We start from the raw sequence: 14,419 nt of genomic DNA on the forward strand, positions 1-14,419 counted from the left end.
AAGTGAAAACTTCTTGTTTCAAAAAGGGATTTCAACTTTCAGATTTTCCAACTTGAAAAGTGATTGATTTAAAGCAGCGGAATTTTTGTTTTTGATTTTTTAGTGGAATGAAATTTGAGTCAGTTTTATGATAAAAGATACTTGCAATTCAAAGAGCTTTGAGGTGCGAAAATTGTTGATTGGCATTTGGTTTTAGAATTGAGTTTACTATGTACTTCGCTGCGAAGTTTTTATTCGCAGCAAAATAAAAAACGAATTTTGTTCCAGTTTCATGAAATTGGAATAGTTTTTATCGAAAAGTGTCCGCCGTAATTTTTTCTCCATCTTTAAGGAACGGTCAAATTTGTGAAGCTCCAAAAAAATAGAAAATTGTTAATCAGTAGTTTGCTGGTTTGTTTGAGTTCATTAACCTTTCTCTTTCTCCCTGTTTACTGTTTTTTTCCCATTTACAGAGGCCCTCTAAGCCGAAGAAAGTGCAACAGTCGAAGGCTGATTTGTTTTACGACACTCTTTCTGACCTGAAACACAGAGTGGCATACGTGGAAACTAACTTGGAAAAGGCTTTAGTCGAGACAACCAACGACTCCAGGAGGGCGAAAGAAGTTAACACACTTGTGAAAGAGGTCAGTTTCGAAATTGGGTCCAAGTCTGATAATTGGGTCCCTGAAAAAAGCAGTTATTAAATATGGGTCAAGCGATTTTGGGAGAAACTTTAAAAACTACATGCACGCAAGTGCTCACCCTGTTTCTATAAATTTGAAGCACGAAAGTATTTCTTGGACCTATCTAAGGTTTAGCGACCCAACTATCATACTTCTACAAGTAATTGAATCGACTCTGTTGAAATGAGGTAAATTTATTGGATGACAGTGGTATCAAAGCTAGGAATATGATATACTGAGGCTAACAAAGAATTGAAATTGGACTGAGCTGGGGACATTTTATGAAATTTTAATGATATTGAATGTCTTGTTCATGCTGTTTGACTCTATATTTGCACTAATAAAATCTAGTTTTGCACTTAATAAGACGGACGGTTAGGGTCCGCACTAGTAATGATCTAGTTTGGTCTTGACAACTTTTTTGAATTTCGAAGTTTCATTTTAGATCCAACAAAACTACAAGAACTCGTCTGGCAGCAAAGCGGTGAAATTATAGATGTGATGGAGTAAAAGAGAGAAGCACTTCCGCATAGAGATCTATCTACTTACTTAGTTAAATTGTCAATTGTACATTTGTAAAAAGAATCCAGATTGTATATTACTTGAAATCAAATTCAAATTTATCAAGATCACTTTTTATTGTTGAATAAAATCTGTTCATTTTGTATTTCTCTCTACACTAAATGAATGACATGGTTTTTGTGCTCATAATCAGAGATCGGGAAGAAAATAATTTTTCGGTAGCTAAAAGTACTTACTTTTTGGTGGCCTAAAAAGTAAAAAGAACACCATTTAGTCTTATCATCGCATGAATCAACTTTTGCACGCTTGCCATCTGTATTTTCTGACAGTATTTTCTGAGTTTTTGCTTCAAAATACTGGACAGTCTGAAAGTTATCCGCGCATGATGGAATTCGGCAGGATTTTTATCACAATTAATTTATTGGTTTTTTTCTGTTTTTCTGCTTTTTTCAGGACAAGTTAAAGCAAAACTATGTATTTTTGCTTTTTTCAAGGAAGAGCGATTTTTTCATCGATTTTTTTTTCATAAGTATTTACTTTTTGTCCGCACTCTGCTGATAAGGCGCAATGGGTTAGGCTGCTGCTGTCGAGAGTAACTTTCGAAAAATTTCTGCCACCTAAGCTTGGTAAGAATGTTCTGGTAAGCTAAACATTCTGAATCAGAAATGTTGTAGAATTTTTAATGATAACGCTTCAGACAAGACCAACTCGATTTAAGTTTGATGCTAGACCTACACGTTTTTTTTCTAATGGCAAGTTGTCTTTTCTAAGACGAGTGCACTAAAATCAAGAAGCCTATCTATTATGAATAGTATTTTTCATTTATAAGACGAGCCTGCTAAAAACAACAACATTCCCTCTTTCGTTAAATCGCATTAATTGAGCTAAAGAGCTCCGTAATTTATTAAAACAAGCTTTCGAAAGACATGTGAACACTGAAATTGAATTTACGCGTTTTTGCTTGAAGGTTGATTTGAAGCTCTTAGGAACATACATAGGTACTTTATTCTTTCAAAGGTTTTGATTTTTTAAGGGAAGTTTGTTTACGATCAAATTTGATTATTCACGGTTCGACTTATGATTAAGTTCAATTTGTTTGTTATGTTAATTACAGGCAAACTGAAAAAATGCCTCAAAAATGCGAATGACTTCTAATTTCAAAAATGGACTTCATTTTTCTGAATTCGCAGCGAATTGAAAAATTTACTTTCAAAAATGGACTTCCTTTTTCTGAATTCGCAGCGAAATGAGAAATTTACTTGTTGATGCAATTTTCTCTAAATTAATGAAAGTTAACGAAACAATTGTCGCTAATTTAACAAAACAATTGTCAATCATTAACAGTATTCAAAATTCAAAGAGCTTTAACCTGACATTTTTTTCTTAGGAATTCGAAAGTTGAATAGCGTTCAAAAAATTTAAATCTACTTTTTTTTCGGTTTTCTTGTGCTTTTCCAACAGTCTATTGGCTATGTTTATTATTTCAAGGCAAAATTGTAGTTAATTTTAAAAAATTCGGTCCTTATGTTGTATGCTAGTTAAACGTCATATTTTGAGTACAAAAAAGTTGAATTTAAGGCAATATTTTCGTTAAGTTCAATTTTTTTGTGGTCCGAATGTTTTCTGCTACTTAAACGCCAGGTTTCGAGTATGAAAGTTGAAAACTGCAAGTATGCGACGAAGTTAAAAGTTAAACTTGCGGGTGAAACAGTATAACTAGAACTATTTCGCCAGGAACCATAGTCCAGGATATTTCGCAAATTGATTAGAAAAACTCTGGTAATACAATTTGTTGTGTTTTAAAATGCATGATACTGCAGTCCCATACCCATCAAAAGCTGACAATTTGAATAGAATTTTAAATAGATATTCCAACTTAATTTTTTTTTTGTACAGAAAATATTTTTTTCTTATGTAACATTAGAAATATACAGTTTTCTTTAAAGAATAATCAAAATCAGCTCACTGCTCAACTGCAACGAAATAATTTAAACTAATAAAAAAGAAAATCATGTACGGCAGAGTTTTTGTTGTGGCTGATCAAAATTTATGAATTTTGAATCTGAAAAAACTCATCAGATCGAACTATGTTAAATGTTTACCTGCTGACCAATGTTCTATCATTTAGACAAAGGGCAAGAGTCGTGAACTCGTTTGCAGCTAATCCTATCAAGCAAGCTGTACAGCATAACTATATTCTCTTTCCGACTTTCGAAGAAAGTGAGGAATATATATGCACGGGGTGGTTTTTTTTCAACTCAGACAGTTTTCAAAGGAACTTTTTTCTCGGAGGAATGATCCATGATTCTTCGTGGGCTATGCTGAGTTCGCAAATACCATATTAAGCTGATACGATTTCAGCTAAACTGCTCGTTTTATACTTTGATGCTGAAACTGTAACGCACATTGATTACGCAAGTCGAATTATCCCGTACTAAAAATCGCTCCAACATGAATGGAGGCAAGTTATTTGGTCTTATTAATTCCATACACGACTCAATTTTTAACTCAAATTTTGATATTATCAGGTAATAATTCACAGTTCATCATTTCTTTTTCAACCAAAACCTATTCAGGGCTAGATGAAAGGCAGTCGGATCAATCAAGGTTTTGCCCTGAAACGAGTAGTCCTGTTTGTTTTTAGAGGGAAATGCAAAAAATGTTCAGGTTTCATTCTAAAAAGGTTTTCCGAAATACTGTTTCTTTAAGGTCGTCTGAAACATCGAAAATATAATCATCCTTGATGACGCGTGTCGAATTATCCTGCACTACAAATTGCTTCAATATGAATTGAAACAAATTAATTGTTCTAATTATTTCCATACACGACTCGTTTTTTAACACTTGAAATTAGATATTATCAGCTTATAGTTCATAGTTTGTCAGTATTTCATTAACCAAAAAATATTCGGGACAAATTGAAGGACAGTCAAAAGGTTCAGGGCTTTGCCCTGAATCATGCAGTCTTGTTTATTTGCTTAGGACGATGCAAAAAAAATGTTGAGGTATATTCTAAAAAGTTTTTCAGAAGTACTATTATATGGTAGTCTGAAACATCTAAATTATAATTTTTCGAGGACCTACATTTTAACCACACCATAAATTTTAAGAGCTGGTGTGTGTATCAGAAATACACGTCGATCGAAGATGAATGAAATGTCAATTTAAGGCCCGTGCATCGTGAATCGGGTTCCAAAAATATTATTTTACAAAAGTTTGTAATTTGTTGCAGAATCGAGAAACGTTTTGTTATTTAGACCAATCTACTGCTAGATTGATCATTAGCGTTTTTAGAAGGGGATCGGTGGTGGCATGTGCTCGACACCATTACCACCCCTCGGCGTCTTTTTTTTTAGATTACAACTCTCTGATTTCAAATGCTCCTTTGTCGCCAATACGCACTAAATTTGAGAGGTGAACGCCCGCCAAAAAATGCGATTTTTGGTTGAAATATTCCAAAATGCCCAAAATATTGATTTTGTATGTTTTTACGCACAAACTCGCCTGCGGTGCAGAATTTTCTAGGTGAGCTCGAAATTTTTTGAAAATCCGAAATTGACGAAACAAACAATTTCTTTTAGTTTTTTTGCAGCTTTCCTGTGTGCGAAACATTCTGTGCTACTTGCACGGCTCCCGACTGTCGTTGTTGCTCTTATAAGGTAATTCTGATCCTCGTTCTAAAAACTCAGTACAAATCTTTTACCTCTTAAATCACCCGTTTTCAGATTGATTGACTAAAATGACGAGTCTGCATCTCTTTGGTGGGTCCAAACTGCGTTTTCTGATCTACACTTCATTTTTCTCGGGCACTGTAGTGTATTACGGGGCCTTGAACAAACAGCAGAAAAGAAAATTCCATACCAACAAAGCTGGTATTGGACGATTTTTGCTGCTGTCTTTTGGTGGGATGACAATTAAGAGGGATTATAGAAAGAAGTAAGGTCACACAAGAAATGTTCTTTTGAATGAAGTTTCATAATAATTTTTCAATCATTCATTGAAACCTAGGCCATAAAATGTATTTTTAAAAGTATGACAATTAAATTTGAAAACGCAAAGGGCGATCAAAAATTGAATTTTTCTTTGAATCAAAAATAATTTTTGTGCGATCAAAAACTTAATTTTTGATTAATTTAAGTTGGAATGAAGAAACTGGCCCAAAAATTGGAAATATTGAAGTTGAAACGCTGAGTGGTGAATTGACGTTAGGTGTAAAGTCATGATATCAAATTTTAGGACGATCTGGGTTAGGAACCTCGAATTTCACTTAGATCGAAAGGACTTCCATGAAAGAAAAAAGAAACATTTTATATCGTTCAAAATAGTTACCCAAATTAAAACAGGTAGTTTTTTTTTCAAAAATGAATTTTCAATGACGTTAATAGTATTTGTTTTCTAACGAAATTGCAATCGTTCTAGCCACAATCTATTGCATTTTCATAAGGTGAGGTTGACCGTTTTTTTCAGTGTGATTAAACTGTCAGAAGGAACAGAAGCCTACAACTTAGAACTGGAAAAATTCCACGAGCGCACAGCAGATTTGATTTACAAAGCAGGTATGTTATGAATGGCAATATAAAGATACAATTAGAGTTAATTTTCCCGTTAAATATCCCACTTGTGAAATTTTAAATGATGATGTCTAAAAATCGTTAATACGGCAATTTGCATAGAGACCATCAGAATTGGTATTTCAGTGAATAAATCAATTTTGTCGACCTTTGAATGGGTTCAATTTTCAATTTTTATTGGGTTCCTTGGGAAGCTGGTGAGCGGAAATTACTCTTTATTCCCCGGAAAAAAGACAGAAAACTAACTGAAAGAGTCATGTGGTCCGTTGTCAAAAAAACGGCTTAATGTTCATAAGTAGTTTCGAGCTAATGGTCGAAATACGCCAACAAAAGAACTGGTTGATCCGATGAAGTGGTTGATCCGATCTAAGAACAGGTTCTTCAAAATGTTTGGTACCTTTCGCTAATTTAGTTTCCGGAAAGACGTTGAAAAGTTGTTTGGTGAAAATTGACCTTCTTTCGGTTAGAAAAACGAGAAAGAAGTGCCTAATAGGCTGTTTTTTTTTCATCTTCTTTTTTCCATTGATGTATTTAATGAAATTGCGTTAATCGGGGAAAAAACGCAAAGAGATGAAAGATAGTGGTATGCTCTTCAGGGTCTTTTCAAAAGACATTTTCATATGTTAATTTATATGTTTTTCGATATTATATAAAGGTTTTTGGAATGATTTTTTTGCAGCTCTTCAAAATAAAGGTCTATACATCAAATTGGGCCAAGCAGTGGCTTCTATGAATCATGTCTTCCCACCAGTTTACGTAGAAAAACTATCTCAGCTGAATGATATGGCTTTGGTATCAAAAGAAGACGACCTAGATCAGGTATCTTTTGAAATCCTTTATTCGATAAATGCGACACTTCCATAATAGTATTTCAAATCTAGAAGAGAGTTTGCTTGTTCTACTTTCATTTTGGCGCAAATGTATTTCTATTAACAGACATATATATTTGAGCTCAAAATAATCAAAAGACAACTGATTGTTAATTGAATTGAGCATCCTAAACCGGTTTCAAATTTGTCATGGGTTATGTTTTAGAATTAATTTTGTAACAAGGGAGTCGAATCATTTAGGATTTGAATGAAATCTGGCCTCTTGCAAGAATTTAAAGTCCACCTCTTTTTAAATAATTGATGCCTTAAACATGTCCTAATTTGTTTATTCTGTCGAAAATTATATTATCGAGAACTTGTTGGAATAGTTCCTTGTTTAAAAAGCTGAAACATCTAATTGGCTGATGCTAATACGAATTATAAACCAGATAATATCTTTTGACTGTGTTTTTTTTTTCGGATTTAAAACTTGCAGAAAACGAAGGCGGTTTTAAACAATCGAAAATGCAACGGAAAAATTTAATAACACCAGGATTAACATAGCTTAATCGTATACGTTTTAAAACATGGGTAACTATATCTGGAAGCAGTTTGCTGATTAGATGTTCATGGAAGACTTCAACCAAAGTCTGAACCAGATGTTCATCGAGTTCAAACGGGAGCCAATAGCATCTGCCAGCATAGCTGAAGTATTCGAGGGTAGATTGAGAGACAGTGGGGAGAAAGTAGCTGTGAAGATGCAGTTCATTGATTTACAAGACAGATTTGCGGGTAAATATACGTAGAGGTCAACAGATTTCGTGCTAAAAAATTTATAGGTAACAGATCTACTGGTAAAAACGATAAAGTTTAATATATTCGAAAAACAGAACAGCTAATCATCATAATTGGGAGACTTATTGATTTTTAGGGTCTCACACACTAGTGAATATGAGTCCATATAACGCCACCGCTTTCCGTAATGTTTGATACTACAATTTTATTCAAGTGTTCCGACCACTCGGAAATAGACCGCAGTCTTTTTTCCACTTGCAAAAGTAAGTGTCTGGTAATCGGGAACTAAACTTTTTTTCCCGTAAACACCTTTTCTTACAAATTTTCAACTTGCTTTTCTGTTGAATCTTAACAACTTCCAGTTTCGTTTGCACTTGGCGTAGAGGTAACGCCGCAGCCTTTGCGCCATAAGGCCGTAGTTGGAATTCCGGTCGGCCTTGATTTTTTTTAGTATGAATGGAACAAATTTACTGGTTGCTTGAACATCTTCTGCATAAGTGGCTACGTCCTTTTTTTTTACAGTAAAAGGTATGATTCTTACAAAAGTCAATTTTTTAAACCGTTTTTTGAAAATATTTGAGTTTCTGGGTTCAATCGAAATTACAGGCTGCGTGAGTTTCTTCTGCATGAGCAGCTATGCCCAATTTTTGGATACTGAAACATGTGATTCTCGGAAAAATGAGTTTTTTTTTTGATTTTTTGACCATGTTTTGGAAGTATTTTGTGTTTTCTCGATAACTATCCTGCCAAATTTGGAATCAAGGGTTAAATTGAAACAACATGTTGTTGAAAGCCTATCTTAATAAATGGCTGCAACCATTTTTTTTTTAGAAATTTTTTGAAATTTTAACTGTTTTTTTACTTTTCTCCAAAACTAACCTGTCAATTCTCAGGTAAGTGTAACAATGTCTTCTAGTATGTGAACGTAACGTTCCTGTGAAACTTGAACAGCACCTGAATGTATTGTTAGTTTTTTATTTCGAGTTTCGAAGAAAGTAACAAAATAATCATGTTAGAGCATTTTTACAGAAGTTTTCGCACCATCTGAAAGATATCGCTGTACGGTGCTCAGTTTAAAAAAATTATTTCCTCTGTTAACACTTTTTATAAAGTTTCGGGTGTTCGATTTTGGAATTACTCCCGCGAATGTGTGGTCAATTAGAGGCACTTGTGTGGTAAATGCGAGAATGAATCCAGCTCATAAATTATACCAAAATTAGTTGAGGAACGCTAATTAATCCAGGTATCGTGTTTATAGATGCGAAATATATCACTTTGCTTCTCGTGTGAGGGGTGCGGAGGTGAGACTTTTAACATTTTTTGAAATAATTTTCGAAATGTTGAATTTAAATCTTTTTCAAACATCCGAAGGACAATCGGAACATTCAGGACTTCGCCCTTTAGTTTTGATGAAGTTTGCTTTTTCCTGTTTTATGAAGGTAATCTAACCACTGCTTGAATGGCAGCTGCTATAGTTGCTATAACCGGTGAACGTTGACAGTTCATCATTTCTTTTTTAACCAAAACCTATTCAGGGCTAGATGAAAGGCAGTCGGATCAATCAAGGTTTTGCCCTGAAAAGAGTAGTCCTGTTTGTTTTTAGAGGGAAATGCAAAAAATGTTCAGGTTTCATTCTAAAAAGGTTTTCCGAAATACTGTTTCTTTAAGGTCGTCTGAAACATCGAAAATATAATCATCCTTGATGACGCGTGTCGAATTACCCTGCACTACAAATTGCTTCAATATGAATTGAAACAAATTAATTGTTCTAATTATTTCCATACACGACTCGTTTTTTAACACTTGAAATTAGATATTATCAGCTTATAGTTCATAGTTTGTCAATATTTCATTAACCAAAAAATATTCGGGACAAATTGAAGGACAGTCAAAAGGTTCAGGGCTTTGCCCTGAATCATGCAGTCTTGTTTATTTGCTTAGGACGATGCAAAAAAAATGTTTAGGTATATTCCAAAAAGTTTTTCAGAAGTACTATTATATGGTAGTCTGAAACATCTAAATTATAATTTTTCGAGGACCTACATTTTAACCACACCATAAATTTTAAGAGCTGGTGTGTGTATCAGAAATACACATCGATCGAAGATGAATGAAATAACAATTTAAGGCCCGTGCATCGTGAATCGGGTTCCAAAAATATTATTTTACAAAAGTTTGTAATTTGTTGCAGAATCGAGAAACGTTTTGTTATTTAGACCAATCTACTGCTAGATTGATCATTAACGTTTTTAGAAGGGGATCGGTGGTGGCTTGTGCTCGACACCATTACCACCCCTCGGCGTCTTTTTTTTAGATTACAACTCTCTGATTTCAAATGCTCCTTTGTCGCCAATACGCACTAAATTTGAGAGGTGAACGCCCGCCAAAAAATGCGATTTTTGGTTGAAATATTCCAAAATGCCCAAGATATTGATTTTGTATGTTTTTACGCACAAACTCGCCTGCGGTGCAGAATTTTCTAGGTGAGCTCGAAATTTTTTGAAAATCCGAAATTGACGAAACAAACAATTTCTTTTAGTTTTTTTGCAGCTTTCCTGTGTGCGAAACATTCTGTGCTACTTGCACGGCTCCCGACTGTCGTTGTTGCTCTTATAAGGTAATTCTGATCCTCGTTCTAAAAACTCAGTACAAATCTTTTACCTCTTAAATCACCCGTTTTCAGATTGATTGACTAAAATGACGAGTCTGCATCTCTTTGGTGGGTCCAAACTGCGTTTTCTGATCTACACTTCATTTTTCTCGGGCACTGTAGTGTATTACGGGGCCTTGAACAAACAGCAGAAAAGAAAATTCCATACCAACAAAGCTGGTATTGGACGATTTTTGCTGCTGTCTTTTGGTGGGATGACAATTAAGAGGGATTATAGAAAGAAGTAAGGTCACACAAGAAATGTTCTTTTGAATGAAGTTTCATAATAATTTTTCAATCATTCATTGAAACCTAGGCCATAAAATGTATTTTTAAAAGTATGACAATTAAATTTGAAAACGCAAAGGGCGATCAAAAATTGAATTTTTCTTTGAATCAAAAATAATTTTTGTGCGATCAAAAACTTAATTTTTGATTAATTTAAGTTGGAATGAAGAAACTGGCCCAAAAATTGGAAATATTGAAGTTGAAACGCTGAGTGGTGAATTGACGTTAGGTGTAAAGTCATGATATCAAATTTTAGGACGATCTGGGTTAGGAACCTCGAATTTCACTTAGATCGAAAGGACTTCCATGAAAGAAAAAAGAAACATTTTATATCGTTCAAAATAGTTACCCAAATTAAAACAGGTAGTTTTTTTTTTCAAAAATGAATTTTCAATGACGTTAATAGTATTTGTTTTCTAACGAAATTGCAATCGTTCTAGCCACAATCTATTGCATTTTCATAAGGTGAGATTGACCGTTTTTTTCAGTGTGATTAAACTGTCAGAAGGAACAGAAGCCTACAACTTAGAACTGGAAAAATTCCACGAGCGCACAGCAGATTTGATTTACAAAGCAGGTATGTTATGAATGGCAATATAAAGATACAATTAGAGTTAATTTTCCCGTTAAATATCCCACTTGTGAAATTTTAAATGATGATGTCTAAAAATCGTTAATACGGCAATTTGCATAGAGACCATCAGAATTGGTATTTCAGTGAATAAATCAATTTTGTCGACCTTTGAATGGGTTCAATTTTCAATTTTTATTGGGTTCCTTGGGAAGCTGGTGAGCGGAAATTACTCTTTATTCCCCGGAAAAAAGACAGAAAACTAACTGAAAGAGTCATGTGGTCCGTTGTCAAAAAAACGGCTTAATGTTCATAAGTAGTTTCGAGCTAATGGTCGAAATACGCCAACAAAAGAACTGGTTGATCCGATGAAGTGGTTGATCCGATCTAAGAACAGGTTCTTCAAAATGTTTGGTACCTTTCGCTAATTTAGTTTCCGGAAATACGTTGAAAAGTTGTTTGGTGAAAATTGACCTTCTTTCGGTTAGAAAAACGAGAAAGAAGTGCCTAATAGGCTGTTTTTTTCATCTTCTTTTCTCCATTGATGTATTTAATGAAATTGCGTTAATCGGGGAAAAAACGCAAAGAGATGACAGATAGTGGTATGCTCTTCAGGGTCTTTTCAAAAGACATTTTCATATGTTAATTTATATGTTTTTCGATATTATATAAAGGTTTTTGGAATGATTTTTTTGCAGCTCTTCAAAATAAAGGTCTATACATCAAATTGGGCCAAGCAGTGGCTTCTATGAATCATGTCTTCCCACCAGTTTACGTAGAAAAACTATCTCAGCTGAATGATATGGCTTTGGTATCAAAAGAAGACGACCTAGATCAGGTATCTTTTGAAATCCTTTATTCGATAAATGCGACACTTCCATAATAGTATTTCAAATCTAGAAGAGAGTTTGCTTGTTCTACTTTCATTTTGGCGCAAATGTATTTCTATTAACAGACATAAATATTTGAGCTCAAAATAATCAAAAGACAACTGATTGTTAATTGAATTGAGCATCCTAAACCGGTTTCAAATTTGTCATGGGTTATGTTTTAGAATTAATTTTGTAACAAGGGAGTCGAATCATTTAGGATTTGAATGAAATCTGGCCTCTTGCAAGAATTTAAAGTCCACCTCTTTTTAAATAATTGATGCCTTAAACATGTCCTAATTTGTTTATTCTGTCGAAAATTATATTATCGAGAACTTGTTGGAATAGTTCCTTGTTTAAAAAGCTGAAACATCTAATTGGCTCATGCTAATACGAATTATAAACCAGATAATATCTTTTGACTGTGTTTTTTTTTTCGGATTTAAAACTTGCAGAAAACGAAGGCGGTTTTAAACAATCGAAAATGCAACGGAAAAATTTAATAACACCAGGATTAACATAGCTTAATCGTATACGTTTTAAAACATGGGTAACTATATCTGGAAGCAGTTTGCTGATTAGATGTTCATGGAAGACTTCAACCAAAGTCTGAACCAGATGTTCATCGAGTTCAAACGGGAGCCAATAGCATCTGCCAGCATAGCTGAAGTATTCGAGGGTAGATTGAGAGACAGTGGGGAGAAAGTAGCTGTGAAGATGCAGTTCATTGATTTACAAGACAGATTTGCGGGTAAATATACGTAGAGGTCAACAGATTTCGTGCTAAAAATTTTATAGGTAACAGATCTACTGGTAAAAACGATAAAGTTTAATATATTCGAAAAACAGAACAGCTAATCATCATAATTGGGAGACTTATTGATTTTTAGGGTCTCACACACTAGTGAATATGAGTCCATAAAACGCCACCGCTTTCCGTAATGTTTGATACTACAATTTTATTCAAGTGTTCCGACCACTCGGAAATAGACCGCAGTCTTTTTTTCCACTTGCAAAAGTAAGTGTCTGGTAATTGGGAACTAAACTTTTTTTTCCCGTAAACACCTTTTCTTACAAATTTTCAACTTGCTTTTCTGTTGAATCTTAACAACTTCCAGTTTCGTTTGCACTTGGCGTAGAGGTAACGCCGCAGCCTTTGCGCCATAAGGCCGTAGTTGGAATTCCGGTCGGCCTTGATTTTTTTTGTATGAATGGAACAAATTTACTGGTTGCTTGAACATCTTCTGCATAAGTGGCTACGTCCTTTTTTTTTACAGTAAAAGGTATGATTCTTACAAAAGTCAATTTTTTAAACCGTTTTTTGAAACTATTTGAGTTTCTGGGTTCAATCGAAATTACAGGCTGCGTGAGTTTCTTCTGCATGAGCAGCTATGCCCAATTTTTGGATACTGAAACATGTGATTCTCGGAAAAATGAGTTTTTTTTTTGATTTTTTGACCATGTTTTGGAAGTATTTTGTGTTTTCTCGATAACTATCCTGCCAAATTTGGAATCAAGGGTTAAATTGAAACAACATGTTGTTGAAAGCCTATCTTAATAAATGGCTGCAACCATTTTTTTTTAGAAAATTTTTGAAATTTTAACTGTTTTTTTACTTTTCTCCAAAACTAACCTGTCAATTCTCAGGTAAGTGTAACAATGTCTTCTAGTATGTGAACGTAACGTTCCTGTGAAACTTGAACAGCACCTGAATGTATTGTTAGTTTTTTATTTCGAGTTTAGAAGAAAGTAACAAAATAATCATGTTAGAGCATTTTTACAGAAGTTTTCGCACCATCTGAAAGATATCGCTGTACGGTGCTCAGTTTAAAAAAATTATTTCCTCTGTTAACACTTTTTATAAAGTTTCGGGTGTTCGATTTTGGAATTACTCCCGCGAATGTGTGGTCAATTAGAGGCACTTGTGTGGTAAATGCGAGAATGAATCCAGCTCATAAATTATACCAAAATTAGTTGAGGAACGCTAATTAATCCAAGTATCGTGTTTATAGATGCGAAATATATCACTTTGCTTCTCGTGTGAGGGGTGCGGAGGTGAGACTTTTAACATTTTTTGAAATAATTTTCGAAATGTTGAATTTAAATCTTTTTCAAACATCCGAAGGACAATCGGAACATTCAGGACTTCGCCCTTTAGTTTTGATGAAGTTTGCTTTTTCCTGTTTTATGAAGGTAATCTAACCACTGCTTGAATGGCAGCTGCTATAGTTGCTATAACCGGTGAACGTTGACAGTTCATCATTTCTTTTTTAACCAAAACCTATTCAGGGCTAGATGAAAGGCAGTCGGATCAATCAAGGTTTTGCCCTGAAAAGAGTAGTCCTGTTTGTTTTTAGAGGGAAATGCAAAAAATGTTCAGGTTTCATTCTAAAAAGGTTTTCCGAAATACTGTTTCTTTAAGGTCGTCTGAAACATCGAAAATATAATCATCCTTGATGACGCGTGTCGAATTATCCTGCACTACAAATTGCTTCAATATGAATTGAAACAAATTAAATGTTCTAATTATTTCCATACACGACTCGTTTTTTAACACTTGAAATTAGATATTATCAGCTTATAGTTCATAGTTTGTCAATATTTCATTAACCAAAAAATATTGGGGACAAATTGAAGGACAGTCAAAAGGTTCAGGGCTTTGCCCTGAATCATGCAGTCTTG

General features: G+C 34.2%; 3 protein-coding genes across 3 annotated transcripts in view; all 3 read left to right on the forward strand.

The window, feature by feature from the left end:
* Window positions 1-1,292, forward strand: part of LOC134855316 (X-ray radiation resistance-associated protein 1-like) — a 38,748-nt gene extending 37,456 nt beyond the window's left edge. Inside the window, exons 15-16 of the mRNA XM_063871812.1 lie at window positions 453-623; window positions 1,108-1,292. Of these exons, the coding sequence (XP_063727882.1) occupies window positions 453-623; window positions 1,108-1,158 (222 nt within the window). The 3' untranslated portion in view covers window positions 1,159-1,292. The remainder of the gene's footprint in view (window positions 1-452; window positions 624-1,107) is intronic.
* Window positions 1,293-4,913: 3,621 nt separating this feature from the next.
* Window positions 4,914-7,370, forward strand: LOC134855069 (uncharacterized aarF domain-containing protein kinase 5-like). Its single transcript, XM_063871449.1, has 4 exons — window positions 4,914-5,120; window positions 5,652-5,740; window positions 6,435-6,574; window positions 7,188-7,370. The coding sequence occupies exons 1-4, from the start codon at window positions 4,924-4,926 to the stop codon at window positions 7,368-7,370; spliced, it is 609 nt and encodes a 202-aa protein (XP_063727519.1). The 5' UTR covers window positions 4,914-4,923.
* A 2,676-nt stretch (window positions 7,371-10,046) lies between these two features.
* LOC134855070 (uncharacterized aarF domain-containing protein kinase 5-like) lies at window positions 10,047-12,502 on the forward strand. The gene is made up of 4 exons (XM_063871451.1): window positions 10,047-10,253; window positions 10,786-10,874; window positions 11,567-11,706; window positions 12,320-12,502. Exons 1-4 carry the CDS (start codon window positions 10,057-10,059, stop codon window positions 12,500-12,502), a joined length of 609 nt encoding a protein of 202 aa, XP_063727521.1. The 5' UTR covers window positions 10,047-10,056.
* Window positions 12,503-14,419: the final 1,917 nt, after the last annotated feature.

Source organism: Symsagittifera roscoffensis, chromosome 10 (assembly GCF_963678635.1).
Source record: "Symsagittifera roscoffensis chromosome 10, txSymRosc1.1, whole genome shotgun sequence".
Taxonomy (NCBI): domain Eukaryota; kingdom Metazoa; phylum Xenacoelomorpha; order Acoela; family Convolutidae; genus Symsagittifera; species Symsagittifera roscoffensis.